The 21915-nt window shown below is 42.3% G+C and overlaps 1 protein-coding gene across 1 annotated transcript in view; it reads right to left on the bottom strand.

The window, feature by feature from the left end:
- LOC311096286 (uncharacterized protein) overlaps nucleotides 1-19318 on the bottom strand; it is a 39429-nt gene extending 20111 nt beyond the window's left edge. Inside the window, exons 1-7 of the mRNA XM_084135353.1 lie at nucleotides 19245-19318; nucleotides 16408-16804; nucleotides 16244-16318; nucleotides 14818-15189; nucleotides 14654-14740; nucleotides 14234-14329; nucleotides 13028-14008 (exon numbers count right to left, since the gene is read on the bottom strand). Of these exons, the coding sequence (XP_083991479.1) occupies nucleotides 13028-14008; nucleotides 14234-14329; nucleotides 14654-14740; nucleotides 14818-15189; nucleotides 16244-16318; nucleotides 16408-16705 (1909 nt within the window). The 5' untranslated portion in view covers nucleotides 16706-16804; nucleotides 19245-19318. The remainder of the gene's footprint in view (nucleotides 1-13027; nucleotides 14009-14233; nucleotides 14330-14653; nucleotides 14741-14817; nucleotides 15190-16243; nucleotides 16319-16407; nucleotides 16805-19244) is intronic.
- Nucleotides 19319-21915: the final 2597 nt, after the last annotated feature.

Raw genomic sequence — 21915 nt, 5'->3', positions numbered from 1 at the left:
GCTGTGGTTGTACTTTCTGTTGTTGTGATGCCCGGTGTTGTGGTCTCAGTTGTGGTACTTTCAGGAGTTGTTGTGGCTGTGGTTGTACTTTCTGTTGTAGTGCTTTCTGTTGTTGTAGTAGCCACCACAGTTGTGGTCTCAGGTGTGGTGCTTTTTACTGTTGTGGTCTCAGTTGTGGTACTTTCAGGAGTTGTCGTGGCTGTGGTTGTACTTTCTGTTGTTGTGATGCCCGGTGTTGTGGTCTCAGTTGTGGTACTTTCAGGAGTTGTTGTGCCTGTAGTCATAGTTTCTGTTGAAGTACTTTCTGTTGTTGTAGTAGCCACTTCAGTTGTGGTCTCAGGTGTGGTGCTTTGTACTGTTGTGGTCTCAGTTGTGGTACTTTCAGGAGTTGTCATGGCTGTGGTTGTACTTTCTGTTGTTGTGATGACCGGTGTTGTGGTCTCAGTTGTGGTACTTTCAGGAGTTGTTGTGGCTGTGGTTGTACTTTCTGTTGTTGTGGTGTCCAGTGTTGTGGTCTCAGTTGTGGTACTTTCAGGAGTTGTTGTGCCTGTAGTCGTACTTTCTGTTGTAGTGCTTTCTGTTGTTGTAGTAGCCACCACAGTTGTGGTCTCAGGTGTGGTGCTTTCTACTGTTGTGGTCTCAGTTGTGGTACTTTCAGGAGTTGTTGTGCCTGTAGTCGTACTTTCTGTTGTAGTGATTTCTGTTGTTGTAGTAGCCACCACAGTTGTGGTCTCAGGTGTGGTGCTTTCTACTGTTGTGGTCTCAGTTGTGGTACTTTCAGGAGTTGTTGTGGCTGTGGTTGTACTTTCTGTTGTTGTGATGCCCGGTGTTGTGGTCTCAGTTGTGGTACTTTCAGGAGTTGTTGTCGCTGTGGTTGTACTTTCTGTTGTTGTGGTGTCCAGTGTTGTGGTCTCAGTTGTGGTACTTTCAGGAGTTGTTGTGCCCTTAGTCGTACTTTCTGTTGTAGTGCTTTCTGTTGTTGTAGTAGCAACCACAGTTGTGGTCTCAGGTGTGGTGCTTTCTACTGTTGTGGTCTCAGTTGTGGTACTTTCAGGAGTTGTTGTGGCTGTGGTTGTACTTTCTGTTGTTGTGCTTTCTGTTGTTGTAGTAGCCACCAGAGTTGTGGTCTCAGGTGTGGTGCTTTGTACTGTTGTGGTCTCAGTTGTGGTACTTTCAGGAGTTGTCGTGGCTGTGGTTGTATTTTCTGTTGTTGTGATGCCCGGTGTTGTGGTCTCAGTTGTGGTACTTTCAGGAGTTGTTGTGCCTGTAGTCGTACTTTCTGTTGTAGTGCTATCTGTTGTTGTAGTAGCCACCACAGCTGTGGTCTCAGGTGTGGTGCTTTCTACTGTTGTGGTCTCAGTTGTGTTACTTTCAGGAGTTGTTGTGCCTGTAGTCGTACTTTCTGTTGTAGTGCTTTCTGTTGTTGTAGTAGCCACCACAGCTGTGGTCTCAGGTGTTGTGCTTTCTACTGTTGTGGTCTCAGTTGTGGTACTTTCAGGAGTTGTTGTGGCTGTGGTTGTAATTTTTGTTGTTGTGGTGTCTGGTGTTGTGGTCTCAGTTGTGGTACTTTCAGGAGTTGTTGTGCCTGTAGTCGTACTTTCTGTTGTAGTGCTTTCTGTTGTTGTAGTAGCCACCACAGTTGTGGTCTCAGGTGTGGTGCTTTCTACTGTTGTGGTCTCAGTGGTGGTACTTTCAGGAGTTGTTGTGGCTGTGGTTGTACTTTCTGTTGTTGTGATGCCCGGTGTTGTGGTCTCAGTTGTGGTACTTTCAGGAGTTGTTGTGCCTGTAGTCGTACTTTCTGTTGTAGTGCTTTCTGTTGTTGTAGTAGCCACCACAGTTGTGGTCTCAGGTGTAGTGCTTTGTACTGTTGTGGTCTCAGTTGTGGTACTTTCAGGAGTTGTCGTGGCTGTGGTTGTACTTTCTGTTGTTGTGATGCCCGGTGTTGTGGACTCAGTTGTGGTACTTTCAGGAGTTGTTGTGGCTGTGGTTGTACTTTCTGTTGTTGTGGTGTCCAGTGTTGTGGTCTCAGTTGTGGTACTTTCAGGAGTTGTTGTGCCTGTAGTCGTACTTTCTGTTGTAGTGCTTTCTGTTGTTGTAGTAGCCACCACAGCTGTGGTCTCAGGTGTTGTGCTTTCTACTGTTGTGGTCTCAGTTGTGGTACTTTCAGGAGTTGTTGTGCCTGTAGTCGTACTTTCTGTTGTAGTGCTTTCTGTTGTTGTAGTAGCCACCACAGTTGTGGTCTCAGGTGTGGTGCTTTGTACTGTTGTGGTCTCAGTTGTGGTACTTTCAGGAGTTGTCGTGGCTGTGGTTGTACTTTCTGTTATTGTGATGACCGGTGTTGTGGTCTCAGTTGTGGTACTTTCAGGAGTTGTTGTGCCTGTAGTCGTACTTTCTGTTGTAGTGCTTTCTGTTGCTGTAGTAGCCACCACAGATGTGGTCTCAGGTGTGGCGCTTTCTACTGTTGTGGTCTCAGTTGTGGTACTTTTAGGAGTTGTTGTGGCTGTGGTTGTACTTTCTGTTGTTGTGGTGTCCGGTGTTGTGGTCTCAGTTGTGGTACTTTCAGGAGTTGTTGTGCCTGTAGTCGTACTTTCTGTTGTAGTTTTTTCTGTTGTTGTAGTAGCAACCACAGTTGTGGTCTCAGGTGTGGTGCTTTCTACTGTTGTGGTCTCAGTTGTGGTACTTTCAGGAGTTGTTGTGGCTGTGGTTGTACTTTCTGTTGTTGTGGTGTCCGGCGTTGTGGTCTCAGTTGTGGTACTTTCAGGAGTTGTTGTGCCTGTAGTCGTACTTTCTGTTGTTGTAGTAGCCAACACAGCTGTGGTCTCAGGTGTGGTGCTTTCTACTGTTGTGGTCTCAGTTGTGGTACTTTCAGGAGTTGTTGTGGCTGTGGTTGTACTTTCTGTTGTTGTGATGCCCGGTGTTGTGGTCTCAGTTGTGGTACTTTCAGGAGTTGTTCTGCCTGTAGTCGTAGTTTCTGTTGAAGTACTTTCTGTTGTTGTAGTAGCCACTACAGAGTTGGTCTCAGGTGTGGTGCTTTGTACTGTTGTGGTCTCAGTTGTGGTACTTTCAGGAGTTGTCGTGGCTGTGGTTGTACTTTCTGTTGTTGTGATGCCCAGTGTTGTGGTCTCAGTTGTGGTACTTTCAGGAGTTGTTGTGGTGTCCAGTGTTGTGGTACTTTCAGGAGTTGTTGTGCCTGTAGTCGTACTTTCTGTTGTAGTGCTTTCTGTTGTTGTAGTAGCCACCACAGTTGTGGTCTCAGGTGTGGTGCTTTGTACTGTTGTGGTCTCAGTTGTGGTACTTTCAGGAGTTGTCGTGGCTGTGGTTGTACTTTCTGTTGTTGTGGTGTCCAGTGTTGTGGTCTCAGTTGTGGTACTTTCAGGAGTTGTTGTGCCTGTAGTCGTACTTTCTGTTGTAGTGCTTTCTGTTGTTGTAGTAGCCACCACAGTTGTGGTCTCAGGTGTGGTGCTTTCTACTGTTGTGGTCTCAGTTGTGGTACTTTCAGGAGTTGCTGTGCCTGTAGTCGTACTTTCTGTTGTAGTGATTTCTGTTGTTGTAGTAGCCACCACAGTTGTGATCTCAGGTGTGGTGCTTTCTACTGTTGTGGTCTCAGTTGTGGTACTTTCAGGAGTTGTTGTGCCTGTAGTCGTACTTTCTGTTGTAGTGCTTTCTGTTGTTGTAGTAGCAACCACAGTTGTGGTCTCAGGTGTGGTGCTTTTTTCTGTTGTGGTCTCAGTTGTGGTACTTTCAGGAGTTGTTGCGGCTGTGGTTGTACTTTCTGTTGTTGTGGTGTCCGGCGTTGTGGTCTCAGTTGTGGTACTTTCAGGAGTTGTTGTGCCTGTAGTCGTACTTTCTGTTGTTGTAGTAGCCACCACAGCTGTGGTCTCAGGTGTGGTGCTTTCTACTGTTGTGGTCTCAGTTGTGGTACTTTCAGGAGTTGTTGTGGCTGTGGTTGTACTTTCTGTTGTTGTGGTGTCTGGTGTCGTGGTCTCAGTTGTGGTACTTTCAGGAGTTGTTGTGCCTGTAGCCGTACTTTCTGTTGTAGTGCTTTCTGTTGTTGTAGTAGCCACCACAGCTGTGGTCTCAGGTGTGGTGCTTTCTACTGTTCTGGTCTCAGTTGTGGTACTTTCAGGAGTTGTTGTGCCTGTAGTCGTACTTTCTGTTGTAGTGCTTTCTGTTGTTGTAGTAGCCACCACAGCGGTGGTCTCAGGTGTTGTGCTTTCTACTGTTGTGGTCTCAGTTGTGGTACTTTCAGGAGTTGTTGTGGCTGTGGTTGTACTTTCTGTTGTTGTGGTGTCTGGTGTTGTGGTCTCAGTTGTGGTACTTTCAGGAGTTGTTGTGCCTGTAGTCGTACTTTCTGTTGTAGTGCTTTCTGTTGTTGTAGTAGCCACCACAGCTGTGGTCTCAGGTGTTGTGCTTTCTACTGTTGTGGTCTCAGTTGTGGTACTTTCAGGAGTTGTTGTGGCTGTGGTTGTACTTTCTGTTGTTGTGGTGTCTGGTGTTGTGGTCTCAGTTGTGGTACTTTCAGGAGTTGTTGTGCCTGTAGTCGTACTTTCTGTTGTAGTGCTTTCTGTTGTTGTAGTAGCCACCACAGTTGTGGTCTCAGGTGTGGTGCTTTCTACTGTTGTGGTCTCAGTTGTGGTACTTTCAGGAGTTGTTGTGCCTGTAGTCGTAGTTTCTGTTGAAGTACTTTCTGTTGTTGTAGTAGCCACTACAGTTGTGGTCTCAGGTGTGGTGCTTTGTACTGTTGTGGTCTCAGTTGTGGTACTTTCAGGAGTTGTCGTGGCTGTGGTTGTACTTTCTGTTGTTGTGATGCCCGGTGTTGTGGTCTCAGTTGTGGTACTTTCAGGAGTTGTTGTGGCTGTGGTTGTACTTTCTGTTGTTGTGGTGTCCAGTGTTGTGGTCCCAGTTGTGGTACTTTCAGGAGTTGTTGTGCCTGTAGTCGTACTTTCTGTTGTAGTGCTTTCTGTTGTTGTAGTAGCCACCACAGTTGTGGTCTCAGGTGTTGTGCTTTCTACTGTTGTGGTCTCAGTTGTGATACTTTCAGGAGTTGTTGTGCCTGTAGTCGTACTTTCTGTTGTAGTGCTTTCTGTTGTTGTAGTAGCCACCACAGCTGTGGTCTCAGGTGTTGTGCTTTCTACTGTTGTGGTCTCAGTTGTGGTACTTTTAGGAGTTGTTGTGGCTGTAGTCGTACTTTCTGTTGTAGTGCTTTCTGTTGTTGTAGTAGCCACCACAGTTGTGGTCTCAGGTGTGGTGCTTTGTACTGTTGTGGTCTCAGTTGTGGTACTTTCAGGAGTTGTCGTGGCTGTGGTTGTACTTTCTGTTGTTGTGATGACCGGTGTTGTGGTCTCAGGTGTGGTACTTTCAGGAGTTGTTGTGCCTGTAGTCGTACTTTCTGTTTTAGTGCTTTCTGTTGTTGTAGTAGCCAGCACAGTTGTGGTCTCAGGTGTGGTGCTTTCTACTGTTGTGGTCTCAGTTGTGGTACTTTCAGGAGTTGATGTGCCTGTAGTCGTAATTTCTTTTATTGTACTTTCTGTTGCTGTGGTGCTTTCTTTTGTTGTAGCAGCCACCACAGTTGTGGTCTCAGGTGTGGTGCTCTCTACTGTTGTGGTCTCAGTTGTGGTACTTTCAGGAGTTGTTGTGGCTGTGGTTGTACTTTCTGTTGTTGTGGTGTCCGGTGTTGTGGTCCCAGTTGTGGTACTTTCAGGAGTTGTTGTGCCTGTAGTTGTACTTTCTGTTATAGTGCTTTCTGTTGTTGTAGTAGCCAACAGAGTTGTGGTCTCAGGTGTGGTGCTTTCTACTGTTGTGGTCTCAGTTGTGGTACTTTCAGGAGTTGTTGTGGATGTGGTTGTACTTTCTTTTGTTGTGGTGTCCGGTGTTGTGGTCCCAGTTGTGGTACTTTCAAGAATTGTTGTGCCTGTAGTTGTACTTTCTGTTGTTGTAGTAGCCAGCACAGTTGTGGTCTCAGGTGTGGTGCTTTCTACTGTTGTGGTCTCAGTTGTGGTACTTTCAGGAGTTGTTGTGGCTGTGGTTGTACTTTCTGTTGTAGTGATGTCCGGTGTTGTGGTCTCAGTTGTGGTACTTTCAGGAGTTGTTGTGCTTGTAGTCGTACTTTCTGTTGTAGTGCTTTCTGTTGTTGTAGTAGCCATCAAAGTTGTGGTCTCAGGTGTGGTGCTTTCAGGAGTTGTTGTGCCTGTAGTCGTACTTTCTGTTGTTGTACTTTCTGTTGCTGTGGTGCTTTCTGTTGTTGTAGTAGCCACCACAGTTGTGGTCTCAGGTGTGGTGCTTTCTACTGTTGTGGTCTCAGTTGTGGTACTTTCAGGAGTTGTTGTGCTTGTAGTCGTACTTTCTGTTGTAGTGCTTTCTGTTGTTGTAGTAGCCACCAAAGTTGTGGTCTCAGGTGTGGTGCTTTCTACTGTTGTGGTCTCAGTTGTGGTACTTTCAGGAGTTGTTGTGCCTGTAGTCGTACTTTCTGTTGTAGTGCTTTCTGTTGTTGTAGTAGCAACCACAGTTGTGGTCTCAGGTGTGGTGCTTTCTACTGTTGTGGTCTCAGTTGTGGTACTTTCAAGAGTTGTTGTGCCTGTAGTCGTACTTTCTGTTGAAGTACTTTCTGTTGTTGTAGTAGCCACTACATTTGTGGTCTCAGGTGTGGTACTTTCAGGAGTTGTTGTGGCTGTGGTTGTACTTTCTGTTGTTGTGATACCCGGTGTTGTGGTCCCAGTTGTGGTACTTTCAGGAGTTGTTGTGCCTGTAGTTGTACTTTCTGTTGTAGTGCTTTCTGTTGTTGTAGTAGCCACCAGAGTTGTGGTCTCAGGTGTGGTGCTTTCTATTGTTGTGGTCTCAGTTGTGGTACTTTCAGGAGTTGTTGTGGCTGTGGTTGTACTTTCTGTTGTTGTGATGTCCGGTGTTGTGGTCCCAGTTGTGGTACTTTCAGGAGTTGTTGTGCCTGTAGTCGTACTTTCTGTTGTAGTGCTTTCTGTTGTTGTAGTAGCCAGCACTGTTGTGGTCTCAGGTGTGGTGCTTTCTACTGTTGTGGTCTCAGTTGTGGTACTTTCAGGTGTTGTTGTGGTACTTGTTGTGCCTGTAGTCGTACTTTCTGTTGAAGTACTTTTTGTTGTTGTAGTAGCCACTACAGTTGTGGTTTCAGGTGTGGCGCTTTCTACGGTTGTGATCTCAGTTGTGTTACTTTCAGGAGTTGTTGTGGCTGTGGTTGTACTTTCTGTTGTTGTGGTGTCCGGTGTTGTGGTCTCAGTTGTGGTACTTTCAGGAGTTGTTGTGCCTGTAGTCGTACTTTCTGTTGTAGTGCTTTCTGTTGTTGTAGTAGCCACCAGAGTTGTGGTCTCAGGTGTGGTGCTTTCTACTGTTGTGGTCTCAGTTGTGGTACTTTCAGGAGTTGTTGTGTCTGTAGTCGTACTTTCCTTTATTGTACTTTCTGTTGCTGTGGTGCTTTCTGTTGTTGTAGTAGCCACCACAGTTGTGGTCTCAGGTGTGGTGCTTTCTACTGTTGTGGTTTCAGTTGTGGTACTTCCGGGAGTTGTTGTGCCTGTAGTTGTACTTTCTGTTGTAGTGCTTTCTGTTGTTGTAGTAGCCACCACAGTTGTGGTCTCAGGTGTGGTGCTTTCTACTGTTGTGGTCTCAGTTGTGGTACTTTCAGGAGTTGTTGTGGCTGTAGTCGTACTTTCTGTTGTAGTGCTTTCTGTTGCTGTGGTGCTTTCTGTTGTTGTAGTAGCCACCACAGGTTTGGTCTCAGCTGTGGTGCTTTCTACTGTTGTGGTCTCAGTTGTGGTACTTTCAGGAGTTGTTGTGCTTGTAGTCGTACTTTCTGTTGTAGTGCTTTCTGTTGTTGTAGTAGCCACCAAAGTTGTGGTCTCAGGTGTGGTGCTTTCTACTGTTGTGGTCTCAGTTGTGGTACTTTCAGGAGTTGTTGTGCCTGTAGTCGTACTTTCTGTTGTAGTGCTTTCTGTTGTTGTAGTAGCCACCACAGTTGTGGTCTCAGGTGTGGTGCTTTCTACTGTTGTGGTCTCAGTTGTGGTACTTTCAGGAGTTGTTGTGGCTGTGGTTGTACTTTCTGTTGTTGTGATGTCCGGTGTTGTGGTACTTTCGGGAGTTGTTGTGCCTGTAGTTGTACTTTCTGTTGTAGTGCTTTCTGTTGTTGTAGTAGCCACCACAGTTGTGGTCTCAGTTGTGGTGCTTTCTACGGTTGTGGTCTCAGTTGTGGTACTTTCAGGAGTTGTTGTGCCTGTAGTCATACTTTCTGTTGTAGTGCTTTCTGTTGTTGTAGTAGCCAGCACAGTTGTGGTCTCAGGTGTGGTGCTTTCTACTGTTGTGGTCTCAGTTGTGGTACTTTCAGGAGTTGTTGTGGCTGTGGTTGTACTTTCTGTTGTTGTGGTGTCCGGCGTTGTGGTCTCAGTTGTGGTACTTTCAGGAGTTGTTGTGCCTGTAGTCATACTTTCTGTTGTAGTGCTTTCTGTTGTTGTAGTAGCCACCACAGCTGTGGTCTCAGGTGTTGTGCTTTCTACTGTTGTGGTCTCAGTTGTGGTACTTTCAGGAGTTGTTGTGGCTGTGGTTGTACTTTCTGTTGTTGTGGTGTCTGGTGTTGTGGTCTCAGTTATGGTACTTTCAGGAGTTGTTGTGCCTGTAGTCGTACTTTCTGTTGTAGTGCTTTCTGTTGTTGTAGTAGCCACCACAGTTGTGGTCTCAGGTGTGGTGCTTTGTACTGTTGTGGTCTCAGTTGTGGTACTTTCAGGGGTTGTCGTGGCTGTAGTCGTACTTTCTGTTGTTGTACTTTCTGTTGCTGTGGTGCTTTTTGTTGTTGTAGTAGCCACCACAGTTGTGGTCTCAGGTGTGGTGCTTTCTACTGTTGTGGTCTCAGTTGTGGTACTTTCAGGAGTTGTTGTGCCGGTAGTCGTACTTTCTGTTGTAGTGCTTTCTGTTGTTGTAGTAGCCACCACAGTTGTGGTCTCAGGTGTGGTGCTTTCTACTGTTGTGGTCTCAGTTGTGGTACTTTCAGGAGTTGTTGTGCCTGTAGTCATACTTTCTGTTGTAGTGCTTTCTGTTGTTGTAGAAGCCACCACAGTTGTGGTCTCAGTTGTGGTACTTTCAGGAGTTGTTGTGGCTATGGTTGTACTTTCTGTTGTTGTGATGTCTGGTGTTGTGGTCCCAGTTGTGGTACTTTCGGGAGTTGTTGTGCCTGTAGTTGTACTTTCTGTTGTAGTGCTTTCTGTTGTTGTAGTAGCCACCACAGTTGTGGCCTCAGGTGTGGTGCTTTCTACTGTTGTGGTCTCAGTTGTGGTACTTTCAGGAGTTGTTGTGGCTGTAGTCGTACTTTCTGTTGTAGTGCTTTCTGTTGCTGTGGTGCTTTCTGTTGTTGTAGTAGCCACCACAGGTTTGGTCTCAGCTGTGGTGCTTTCTACTGTTGTGGTCTCAGTTGTGGTACTTTCAGGAGTTGTTGTGCTTGTAGTCATACTTTCTGTTGTAGTGCTTTCTGTTGTTGTAGTAGCCACCAAAGTTGTGGTCTCAGGTGTGGTGCTTTCTACTGTTGTGGTCTCAGTTGTGGTACTTTCAGGAGTTGTTGTGCCTGTAGTCGTACTTTCTGTTGTAGTGCTTTCTGTTGTTGTAGTAGCCACCACAGTTGTGGTCTCAGGTGTGGTGCTTTCTACTGTTGTGGTCTCAGTTGTGGTACTTTCAGGAGTTGTTGTGGCTGTGGTTGTACTTTCTGTTGTTGTGATGTCCGGTGTTGTGGTCTCAGTTGTGGTACTTTCAGGAGTTGTTGTGCCTGTAGTCGTACTTTCTTTTATTGTACTTTCTGTTGCTGTGGTGCTTTCTGTTGTTTTAGTAGCCACCACAGTTGTGGTCTCAGGTGTGGTGCTTTCTACTGTTGTGGTCTCAGTTGTGGTACTTTCAGGAGTTGTTGTGCCTGTAGTCGTACTTTCTATTGTAGTGTTTTCTGTTGCTGTGGTGCTTTCTGTTGTTGTAGTAGCCACCACAGGTTTGGTCTCAGCTGTGGTGCTTTCTACTGTTGTGGTCTCAGTTGTGGTACTTTCAGGAGTTGTTGTGCTTGTAGTCGTATTTTCTGTTGTAGTGCTTTCTGTTGTTGTAGTAGCCACCAAAGTTGTGGTCTCAGGTGTGGTGCTTTCTACTGTTGTGGTCTCAGTTGTAGTACTTTCAGGAGTTGTTGTGGCTGTGGTTGTACTTTCTGTTGTTGTGGTGTCCGGTGTTGTGGTCTCAGTTGTGGTACTTTCAGGAGTTGTTGTGCCTGTAGTCGTACTTTCTGTTGTAGTGCTTTCTGTTGTTGTAGTAGCCAGCACAGTTGTGGTCTCAGGTGTGGTGCTTTCTACTGTTGTGGTCTCAGTTGTGGTACTTTCAGGAGTTGTTGTGCCTGTAGTCGTACTTTCTGTTGTAGTTCTTTCTGTTTTTGTAGTTGCCACCACAGTTGTGGTCTCAGTTGTGGTACTTTCAGGAGTTGTTGTGGCTGTGGTTGTACTTTCTGTTGTTGTGATGCCCGGTGTTGTGGTCTCAGTTGTGGTACTTTCAGGAGTTGTTGTGGCTGTGGTTGTACTTTCTGTTGTTGTGATGTCCGGTGTTGTGGTCTCAGTTGTGGTACTTTCAGGAGTTGTTGTGCCTGTAGTCGTACTTTCTGTTGAAGTACTTTCTGTTGTTGTAGTAGCCACTACAGTTGTGGTCTCAGGTGTGGTGCTTTCTACGGTTGTGGTCTCAGTTGTGGTACTTTCAGGAGTTGTTGTGGCTGTGGTTGTACTTTCTGTTGTTGTGGTGTCCGGTGTTGTTGTCTCAGTTGTGGTACTTTCAGGAGTTGTTGTGCCTGTAGTCGTACTTTCTGTTGTAGTGCTTTTTGTTGTTGTAGTAGCCAGCACAGTTGTGGTCTCAGGTGTGGTGCTTTCTACTGTTGTGGTCTCAGTTGTGGTACTTTCAGGAGTTGTTGTGCCTGTAGTCGTACTTTCTTTTATTGTACTTTCTGTTGCTGTGGTGCTTTCTGTTGTTGTAGTAGCCACCACAGTTGTGGTCTCAGGTGTGGTGCTTTCTACTGTTGTGGTTTCAGTTGTGGTACTTTCAGGAGTTGTTGTGCCTGTAGTCGTACTTTCTATTGTAGTGTTTTCTGTTGCTGTGGTGCTTTCTGTTGTTGTAGTAGCCACCACAGGTTTGGTCTCAGCTGTGGTGCTTTCTACTGTTGTGGTCTCAGTTGTGGTACTTTCAGGAGTTGTTGTGCTTGTAGTCGTATTTTCTGTTGTAGTGCTTTCTGTTGTTGTAGTAGCCACCAAAGTTGTGGTCTCAGGTGTGGTGCTTTCTACTGTTGTGGTCTCAGTTGTGGTACTTTCAGGAGTTGTTGTGGCTGTGGTTGTACTTTCTGTTGTTGTGGTGTCCGGTGTTGTGGTACTTTCAGGAGTTGTTGTGCCTGTAGTCGTACTTTCTGTTGTAGTGCTTTCTGTTGTTGTAGTAGCCAGCACAGTTGTGGTCTCAGGTGTGGTGCTTTCTACTGTTGTGGTCTCAGTTGTGGTACTTTCAGGAGTTGTTGTGCCTGTAGTCGTACTTTCTTTTATTGTACTTTCTGTTGCTGTGGTGCTTTCTGTTGTTGTAGTAGCCACCACAGTTGTGGTCTCAGGTGTGGTGCTTTCTACTGTTGTGGTCTCAGTTGTGGTACTTTCAGGAGTTGTTGTGCCTGTAGTCATACTTTCTATTGTAGTGTTTTCTGTTGCTGTGGTGCTTTCTGTTGTTGTAGTAGCCACCACAGGTTTGGTCTCAGCTGTGGTGCTTTCTACTGTTGTGGTCTCAGTTGTGGTACTTTCAGGAGTTGTTGTGCTTGTAGTCGTATTTTCTGTTGTAGTGCTTTCTGTTGTTGTAGTAGCCACCAAAGTTGTGGTCTCAGGTGTGGTGCTTTCTACTGTTGTGGTACTTTCAGGAGTTGTTGTGCCTGTAGTCATACTTTCTATTGTATTGTTTTCTGTTGCTGTGGTGCTTTCTGTTGTTGTAGTAGCCACCACAGGTTTGGTCTCAGCTGTGGTGCTTTCTACTGTTGTGGTCTCAGTTGTGGTACTTTCAGGAGTTGTTGTGCCTGTAGTCATACTTTCTGTTGTAGCGCTTTCTGTTGTTGTAGTAGCCACCACAGTTGTGGTGCTTTCTACTGTTGTGGTCTCAGTTGTGGTACTTTCAGGAGTTGTTGTGGCTGTGGTTGTACTTTCTGTTGTTGTGATGTCCGGTGTTGTGGTCCCAGTTGTGGTACTTTCAGGAGTTGTTGTGCCTGTAGTCGTACTTTCTGTTGTAGTGCTTTCTGTTGTTGTAGTAGCCACCACAGTTGTGGTCTCGGGTGTGGTGCTTTCTACTGTTGTGGTCTCAGTTGTGGTACTTTCAGGAGTTGTTGTGGCTGTGGTTGTACTGTCTGTTGTTGTGGTGTCCGGTGTTGTGGTCTCAGCTGTGGTACTTTCAGGAGTTGTTGTGCCTGTAGTCGTACTTTCTGTTGTAGTGCTTTCTGTTTTTGTAGTTGCCACCACAGTTGTGGTCTCAGTTGTGGTACTTTCAGGAGTTGTTGTGGCTGTGGTTGTACTTTCTGTTGTTGTGATGTCCGGTGTTGTGGTCTCAGTTGTGGTACTTTCTGTTGCTGTGGTACTTTCTGGTGTAGTATTACCTACAGTTGTGGTCTCAGGGGTGGTGCTTTGTGCTGTTGTGGTACCCACAGTTGTGGTGCTCTCTGCTGTTGTGGTCTCAGTTGTGGTACGTTCAGGAGTTGTTGTGCCTGTAGACGTACTTTCTGTTGTTGTACTTTCTGTTGTTGTGGTCTTGCTTGTGGTACTTTCTGTTGCTGTGGTACTTTCTGTTGTAGTAGTACCTACAGTTTTGGTCTCAGGGGTGGTGATTTTTCCTGTTGTGGCTGTTGTTGTACTTTCTTTTGTAGTGCCTTCTGTTGTTGTAGTGCTTTCTGTTGTTGTTGTAGTACCATCAGTTGTGGTCTCAGGTCTGTTACTTTCTGCTGTTGTGGTCTCAGTTGTGGTACTTTCAGGAGTTGTTGTGGCTGTGGTTGTACTTTCTGTTGTTGTGGTGCCTGATGTTTTGGTCTCAGTTGTGGTACTTTCAGGAGTTGTTGTGCCTGTAGTCATACTTTCTTTTGCTCTGGTACTTTCTGTTGTAGTAGTACCAACAGTTTTGGTCTCTGGGGTGGTGCTTTGTGCTGTTGTGATCTCACTTGTGGTACTTTCAGCTGTTGTGGTATCCACAGTTGTGGTGCTCTCTACTGTTGTGGTCTCGGCTGTTGTACTTCCTGGAGTTGTTGTGCTTGTGGTCGTGCTTTCTGTTGTTGTAGTTCCTACAGTTGTGGTCTCAGGGGTGGTTCTTTCTGCAGTTGTGCTATCCACAGTTGTGGTGCTCTCTGCTGTTGTGGTCTCGGCAGTTGTACGTTCTGGAAATGTTGTGCCTGTGGTTGTAATTTCTGCTGTTGTGGTCTCACCTGTGGTGCTTTCTTTTGTTGTGGTCTCAGTTTTGATATTTTCAGGAGTTGTTGTGCCTGTGGTCATACTTTCTGTTGTTGTAGTGCTTTCTGCTGTTGTGGTCTGGCTTGTGGAACTTTCTGTTCCCGTGATACGGACAGTTGTGGTGCTTTCTGCTGTTGTGGTATCGGCTGTTGTAGTCTCAGTTGTGATACTTTCTGTTGTTTTTGTCTCGCTTGTGGTACCCTCTGTTGATGTGGTGCTTTCTGTTGTTGTAGTAACCACATTTGTGGCCTCAGGGGTGGTGCTTTCTGCTTTTGTGGTCTTGGTTGTGGTACCCTCTGTTGTTGTGGTACCCACAGTTGTGGTGCTCTCTGCTGATGTGGTCTCGGCTGTTGTACCGTCCGGAGTTGTTTTGTCTGTGGTCATACTTTCTTTTTTTGTGGTGCCCAATGTTGTGGTCTCAGTTAAGTTGCTTTCTGCTGTTGTGTTCTCAGTTGTGGTACTTTCTGGAGTTGTAGTCTCCATAGCCTTACTTTCTGTTTGTGTGGTTTCCATTTTCAGTGTTGTATCCACTTTTTCTGTAAGGGGCAGTAAATATATTTATGCATTTAAACTAGAAAATGTTTTATACATTTTAATTTATTCATAATTTCATCTGCTATTTCACAAATCAAATTTATATCATATTTGGGAATTCCCAATTGTTTCACAAACTGTTTAACTTATATACATGCAAGTCATTACAGATCTGATCTGGTCATTAAAACCAAAAAACATAATTTTCACATAGCACATTAAATTACCAGTGTCCATTTTTGTAGTATCTATAAATGTAGTTGTTATATTTGAAGTGGTCTCCATTATGATAGTAGTATAGAAAGTGGTATTGTGCCCAATATCTGGGGAAAAAAATAAAAAAAATTATACAATTGATAATATTAAAACAATATACAATTACTCAGACATTAAGGCAAACACACACACACACACACACACACACACACACACACACACATATATATATATATATATATATATATATATAAAATGTATTATTTGCTTACTAATAGCAAATCATAAACAGAAGTCATAAACAGAAGAGACCTCTAACTGCACATTTTAATTTTTAATTTTTTAACTTCTTTATATGCAGACACAAATGCTTAAGATGGATCTTGTCATGTAATAAATCCTGCAGATGGAAAATTAGCACATTTCATTACCAGCTGTAATGTCCATCGTTGTGGTTTCTGTGGTTAACATTGTCTCCGGAGTGACAGTAGTATAGGTAGTGTTTGTGTTCCTTACATCTGAAAAATATTGATGCACTGTAAATCAACAAAGCTTTATAACTTGTGTAAACAACGGAAGATGTAAATGTATTTACCTGCACAGTAAGCCAAAGAGCAGAAATCTGGTTTCACAAACTCATAAACATAATAATTGCCAGGGCAGGCTTTGACTTTAATGGGATTGGATTGGAAAAAGCAGCAGTTATTGTCCCAGTGACCGCAGACATCTCGAGTGACCACTCCATCCTCAACTGTTGGATGTCCTCCGTTCAGCCACAGTGGAGCATGAGTGCCACAACTATACTCATCAACACATGTGTCTGGCATCTGAACGCTCTGACCATCAAAAAAGAGTCGGTACCAGCCGTTCCAGCTGACCTCACAGTCACACATTATTTCAGAGGGATATTGATTGTTGGTGGCTCTCCATGGATCATTCAGATCATTGTAGTTGTCGCAGGGGTCCGCTGTTATTGAAACATTAAAATAATGTTTGTAAATACTTTGTAAATTCCCCCTAATAATGAAATCCTAGAATCAAAATTCTTCATCATCTTCGAAATGTTACTTTTTAAATGATTTTCCAAAACTGAACTACATATTTATTTTATTTTTAAATTTTTTTTACTAGTATAATTTTATACATTTCAAAAATGTATGGCAAGTATTAAACACAAATAATTGACTGCTCTCATTCCATTTACGTCAGTATTTAGTAGATGCACCTTACAGTACAACATTACAGTCTTGAGTCTCTATCAGCTTTTCACATCTGGCAACTGTAATTTTCCCCCTTTGCAGAACCATTCAAGGTCTGTCAGATTGCATGCATGGATAATGGGATTTAACAGACTTTTTCCAAGGCCACCCATACTGTAAATTGATTGAGATCTGAACTCTGACTTGGTCACTCAATGACATTATTGTTGTTTTTCAGCCATTGGCTTGACATTTAGGGTCATTGTCTTAATGGAAAACTAAATTAATTATTGTTTTTTAATTATTGATTAAACTGTATACTAAAGAATTCCAGTGATTTGGAAACATTCTTGTATCCATGCCTTGGAAAGCTACTAAAAGTAGATTTTTTCTTCGTGATGTAAATTATGCCAAATTACTGACGCACCAGCTACAATCAATTAAAATTCCCTGCTTGCACGAGTGTTCTTTAATCCGTACTATTTATTATTTCTCACATTAAAGGTGATAAATACTTAAGAAATCAATTAGTTTTAATTAGTGATTTTAGGGATTTTAAATGTACTCAAGCACATTTTTGGAATATTTCTACATTGCTCCAATTCATTTCCCCAGACCCTTTTTTACTTTTGTGATTGAAAACAATGCATCTGCACTTATATTCTGCAAACAACTCTCTAATAGTAATTATGCAAACCTGAATCAAAATCACAGCTGCACATTACACACACATACTTTACATACAGTCAAAAACTTGGATCTGCATAGGTTTGCTAATCTGAACAAAAATACTTCAGAAACATTTCAAAAACATCACATTACCAGTCGTAATAGCCACGGATGTCATTTCTATAGCTGAGGTTGAGAAGGTATACGTGATGTTGATGTTCCTTACATCTGAGAAAAGTAAAATAAGATCAAAATTAAATCAACAAAAATGCAATTACGACTTAATTATGTGAAAAAACGATTGTAAATATATTTACCTGCACAGTATGCCAAATAGCAGAAAGATGGTTTCACAAACTCATAGACATAATAATCTCCTGGACAGGCTTTGACTTTAATGGGATTGGACTGAAAAGCACAGCAGTCATTGTCATAGTGACCGCAGACATCTCGAGTGACCACTCCATCCTCAACTGTTGGATGTCCTCCGTTCAGCCACAGTGGAGCATGAGTGCCACAACTATACTCATCAACACATGTGTCTGGCATCTGAACGCTCTGATCATCAAAATAGAGACGGTACCAGCCGTTCCAGCTGACCTCACAGTCACACATTATTTGAGATGGATAGTGATTGTTGGTGGCTCTCCATGAATCATTCAGATCACTGTAGCTGTCGCAGGGGTCCGCTGTAATGGAAACATTAAAATAATGCTTGTAAATATTTGTACATTCATATTTCAATGCTACATACCATTGCATGTACTATTTAAAATTAGATTAAGAATGAGCATCTCTTGTAACATTTTTTTATTAAACATTTTTTAGCCTAACATTTAAGTATTGATAAGTATTGTAATGTATTGGTTGCCTAATGTTTTAAAGCAGGGCTCAGTAGTTTCGGGATTTCTTCGCTGTATGCTCGCAGGTTTTTCTCTAGAGCTCCCCCCACAGCTTCGGAATAGATATTTGACAACACTGTTGTAAAATCTTGTTGGCGATTCTCAGACACCAGAGGCTAGTAGATCAACGACATCAAAGCAGATGGGACATTCTTTAAAACGTCTTCTTCATTCGGGTTCGAACAGCGTGAGGGAGCGCAATAATGACAGCATTTTAGCAGATTTCTTTTGGCCGTAAAGCAATTGTTTACATCGCGAGACCTGATATCACGCGAGACTTCCTGATGCGGCGGCCGGCGACCCGCCGGCTCAAAGTTGCAAGTGCGGATTCTCCGCTCACGGGCACCAGGGGGGTGCGAAACGACCACCATTCAACCCGAAATAAGTAATAGAACCATTCCAATGACTCCAAAGCTATTCAGTTAAGGTAAAAAAGTTACTTAGTTCACCTTTAAAGTATTGAAATGTGGAATGTGTATCTCATGATGTCATTGTGACAGAATGATTGACAGTTTGTGGTGAAATGATGCACACGCCTACACTATGTGGTTTTCAAGATGAAATTCCATGACGCAGTGTACATCCCTTTAGATGTGTACACCGTATTGTGACATGCTCAAAAAATATGCTCTTTATTATGACAAACAGTACATAATTTTAGGCCATAGTTTTAGGGCAAATTGCAACACAGAACAAATTTTGTCACGATCCGTGCATTTATCTGAGACATAAATGATTGCACTTTTCAATAAACTAAGTAGTGGGGAACTTCTGATTCCATTTATAGTTTTTCCCGTTTCACACATACTCCGTTTGCAGTGCGTATGCGATGCGTATTTTTTCCCGTACCCAGGTTTCACACTGCACGCGGATGCGGTCCGGCGATCCGTTCCAGGAGCGATGCGTAGCAGTGCAGCGATCGTTTCTGCACCGAGGGCCCTATCTTGCACCCAGCGCAATTGACTTTGTACACCGACGCATATATCATTCCTATTTTGCACCCGCGCACAGCAGACTTTTCCCTCCACAGACGTACGCCAGTAAACTAGGGAATGAACTTGTGCTCCCGGGGGCGGTTCAGCGCAAAGAGGAGGAGTGTTTTGGCGCAAACGTTCCCTGGTGCTATTTTGCAGGTTTAGAAAACAATTCTGCCGTAGACCAGGAAAAACCTAAAGTCTAAAGTCAGTGGCGCGTTGCGCATGTTATTCATATGCTATTTTAAGGGTGCATGCTTAGCCATAATCAATGTAGCATGTGCACAACGCCCATACACTTTGCTTATCTCATCAACACACAGACGCAGTAGTTCTCATTTTTGCAAATCATATATTATTACAAGGAAAAATATTAACACAAGAGGGAAATCATTGTTGTGTCCATGAACATGTGAAAAAATAGCCATAAATCTAGCTTACACATTTACCCAAATTATCATACACCTGTTTAACCGAAGCTAATTTGGGTGGGTTTCTCCATCCCCAATGTCACTTCTTTGTGTTTTACGGCCCTGACGAGAACGTCAGTCTCCTCGGCTGTGAATCGCTCCTGGTGCGCGCCTGGCAAATCCGCCATTATAATAGCAATCCGCCATGGAACAAGCACGCCTGCTCTTAAAGGGAATGTGAGATGACGCTGTGATTGGTTTATTTCACGTTACGCCCAAACCACACCTATGAGTAATGTATCTACTTCAGACCAACCCATTTTAGATTTGCGTCGGGCGCAAGAGTCATTTATCCCGCCGGTATAATAGCAACAGCGCCCAAGACCTGCCCACAAAGTTACTTGCGTTTCGCGCTTGATACTTGCGTTTCAGATCGTTAAAATAGGGCCCTCTTACTTTAGCCAACTTTTTTTTTATGCTAAATGTACATATTCAGCTAAAAGTTATTAAAAGTGTCTCTACTATTGTACTATTGAAATAACATGTCTATCATAAAGTTCCACAATGAAGATCTTTTTTTTTTTTTTTTTTTTTTTACATGCTTTGTTTGTCTAATAGAAAGCTAGAGGTAGAAAGGGGAAGCAGTATTAAAACTGGTGAAGATGAAGTATAAGTGTAGTGTTATTATAAGAAGATGAATGGAAAGAATTACCTGATTGTCCATCAATTATTTTACCTTTAAAACAAACAAATAAAAAATATAAGAACAATGGTTTCATTTTGAAAGATGATACAGTCAGTTCACTTATTTGAATATACTGTAGCATCATTCCAGCCTCATGTAATAAAACTTCAAAGTAAAAAACACTCACCAAACAGCAATATTGAAACACACAATGAGAATAGAAAACTCATTGTAATAAACAGAACCTCCTGCACCTGCACACATGAACATACATGTTTCTATATTTATTGTATTACATGTAGTGTTGTCAACACATTTTTAATAAAAAAAATATTTTTTGTTATCTTATTTATTATCTATTACTGTCTTATATTTTTGTATATTTTACAGTGTCCTTTTTACATATGTTACATGTACTTACCATAGTAATAATGGTAAATTATGCATAATTACATGCAACTAACCCTCAACCAAATCCTAATCCTACCATAACCCTATAGTAAGTACATGTAGTTGCGTAATATTACTCAGTACTTAAATATATAATTACACTGTAACAATGACACTTTAAAATAAAGGGTAACCTATTTTTTTTAATATTATTATGGAGTAAAATTATGTTGTTCATTGTCACTTTGTGTTAGTTAATGCATTGACTAATTTTAACAAATTATTGTAAAGTGTAACCAAAACTTATATATGTTTTAAAAATAATTCAGATTTACCAAAAGCAGATTACTGAAAGAGTAATTAGAGCTCAAAGTGATAAAATGAACTAAGTGACATTACCTGATACAAAAATGTTGCTTCACAAATTTCAAAACACTTAGTTAATCCAGTTGCAGAATACAATGAAGAATGAACTACAGGCCTCACAATCTTATGACTGTATTAAGTGTGGGTGGACCTTTTCTAGATGGGTTGACAACTCAACAATACCCCACCTCCAACAACAACAACATTTTTCCCCCATGTTGCATAACGCCAGTGTTTCTTTGTACACCTGCTATTCAGAAACACATTTTTTTAGTCTTGAATAGATGAACGTAGATAGAACAACTAAGACTATCAAATTAATCTGAATTATGAGGATAGGCTATTCAGTCTCTCAGCCTGTTTTACAGTTTGCTTTTACACATTTAGTCAAACTAAGGTTAATCTTCTCAAAACAGTTAACAGAGCACCTCAAAAGTTTGTATTTTCCCTAAACATTATTGTAAATATTTGATGGTTTAATACAAATCACACACAACATTTTAAAACATACTAATTTTACACAAATTTATCCTTTCCAAGTTTAAATTAAGCCATATCTCCACAAAGTACATTTTATTAAACTACACAACAATTATGAGTTCCCTTTATATGAATAAGTTACCAGAAGAATAGGAAGAAAAAGAAGAGGAAGAAGTGCAATTGGCAGAACAAGAGGAGAAGAAAGTGTTGATAAGGTAGAAAGAGATGATGGAAGAATAATAGGAGATGTATAAAAAGGAGAGGAAGAAGAGAGAATAAGAGTGGAGGGCATTGGAAGAGAATTTTGATGTGTTGTAAGAATTGGAGAGAAGAGATAGAGTATAAACGAGTTCATCTAACTTATGAATCAGCAATGGGGTCTTGAGGTGATCGTACACAAGACCTGACTTTATACAGTAAATGACTCATCCTCTTTTGTTTTATTAAATGTGTTATTGATATGAAATTCTGCTTATTTACTTAATTGTGCAGTGAACCTGAACTTTTTTGCTGTATGTTTCTGTATTCATTGTTTTTGAGATCATTAAACTTAGTTTGGAGAATTTGTGAAAAATCAATTGAGAAACAACTTTTTATGACGTTATAAAACCATAATGACAAATTGCTTAGAATTTAAATCTATTATGGTATTTTTGTGTGGGGAGAAATGCTGCCAAGCTTCCAAGCTATTCAAAGAATATTGTCTGCTTTGACTAGGAGCAGCAGCCTGTGTGAACATTAAGCATGATCTGGTATTCTGAGCAATAATTGAACCTCACCCTAACTGAACCTTCTAAAAGAGAACTGCAACCAGTGCTGCAACATTCTTCAGGTCCTTTAGAAATCAAGTTGCATTGCCACACAAATTTGACACAAATACGTATCAGTATCATCACTAGGGAAATTAAAAAAAATTGCTTAGATGGTATCACAAATATCAATATCACATTTATCTCATTAGGCTAATTAATGTTATATTACTCAAAAACAAAAGAGAAAATAGACAGATTATGAATCTTAGGTAAAGATTAGGTAATTTATTACATTATACATGATGCAAATCAAAATTAAATAGCAAATAATTTTATGCTAGTAGGTGAGCACATAACATTCATAAACAAGATAAAAATACATTTTGGAACAAGGAGCTAGTCACTTCAATATTCATAATTTTTATTATTATTATATAAATCACAATACAGTTTATACACATGTGTAGAGAAAATCAGTGGCACCACCGGTTATGACGATCATGCTCTGATGACGCAGCATAGAGTTCTCAACGGGTCGGCCCGACAAACCCGACGGGACCCGCGGGTTCGGGTCGAAAATATAATCAAATGACTCGGGTCTGGTCGGACCTCGGGCTTAATCTTTTCCGCTCAGTAAAAAACAAAAAAAACATTTATTAATCATCGCTGCTGTTCACCGTAAAGAAAGTCTGGCTGCTGCGTGCAACGTGCATTATGGAGAGGGGCGGGGGCAGACCTGACGCCGTTGCGTGCACGCCTTTAGCCTGGAGAGAAGAAAATGGAGTTGGTGAAAAGTAAACTTGCCGCAGGTGAATTCACCGTCGCTACTACAGCCTATTTAGATATTTTAAAGTTTATTGTTTCAG

Source organism: Abramis brama (assembly GCF_963993115.1).
Source record: "Abramis brama genome assembly, chromosome: 14".
Lineage (NCBI taxonomy): Eukaryota > Metazoa > Chordata > Actinopteri > Cypriniformes > Leuciscidae > Abramis > Abramis brama.
The sequence above is the reverse complement of the archived record's forward strand: the minus strand, read 5'-3'. Positions and strand labels throughout refer to the sequence as shown.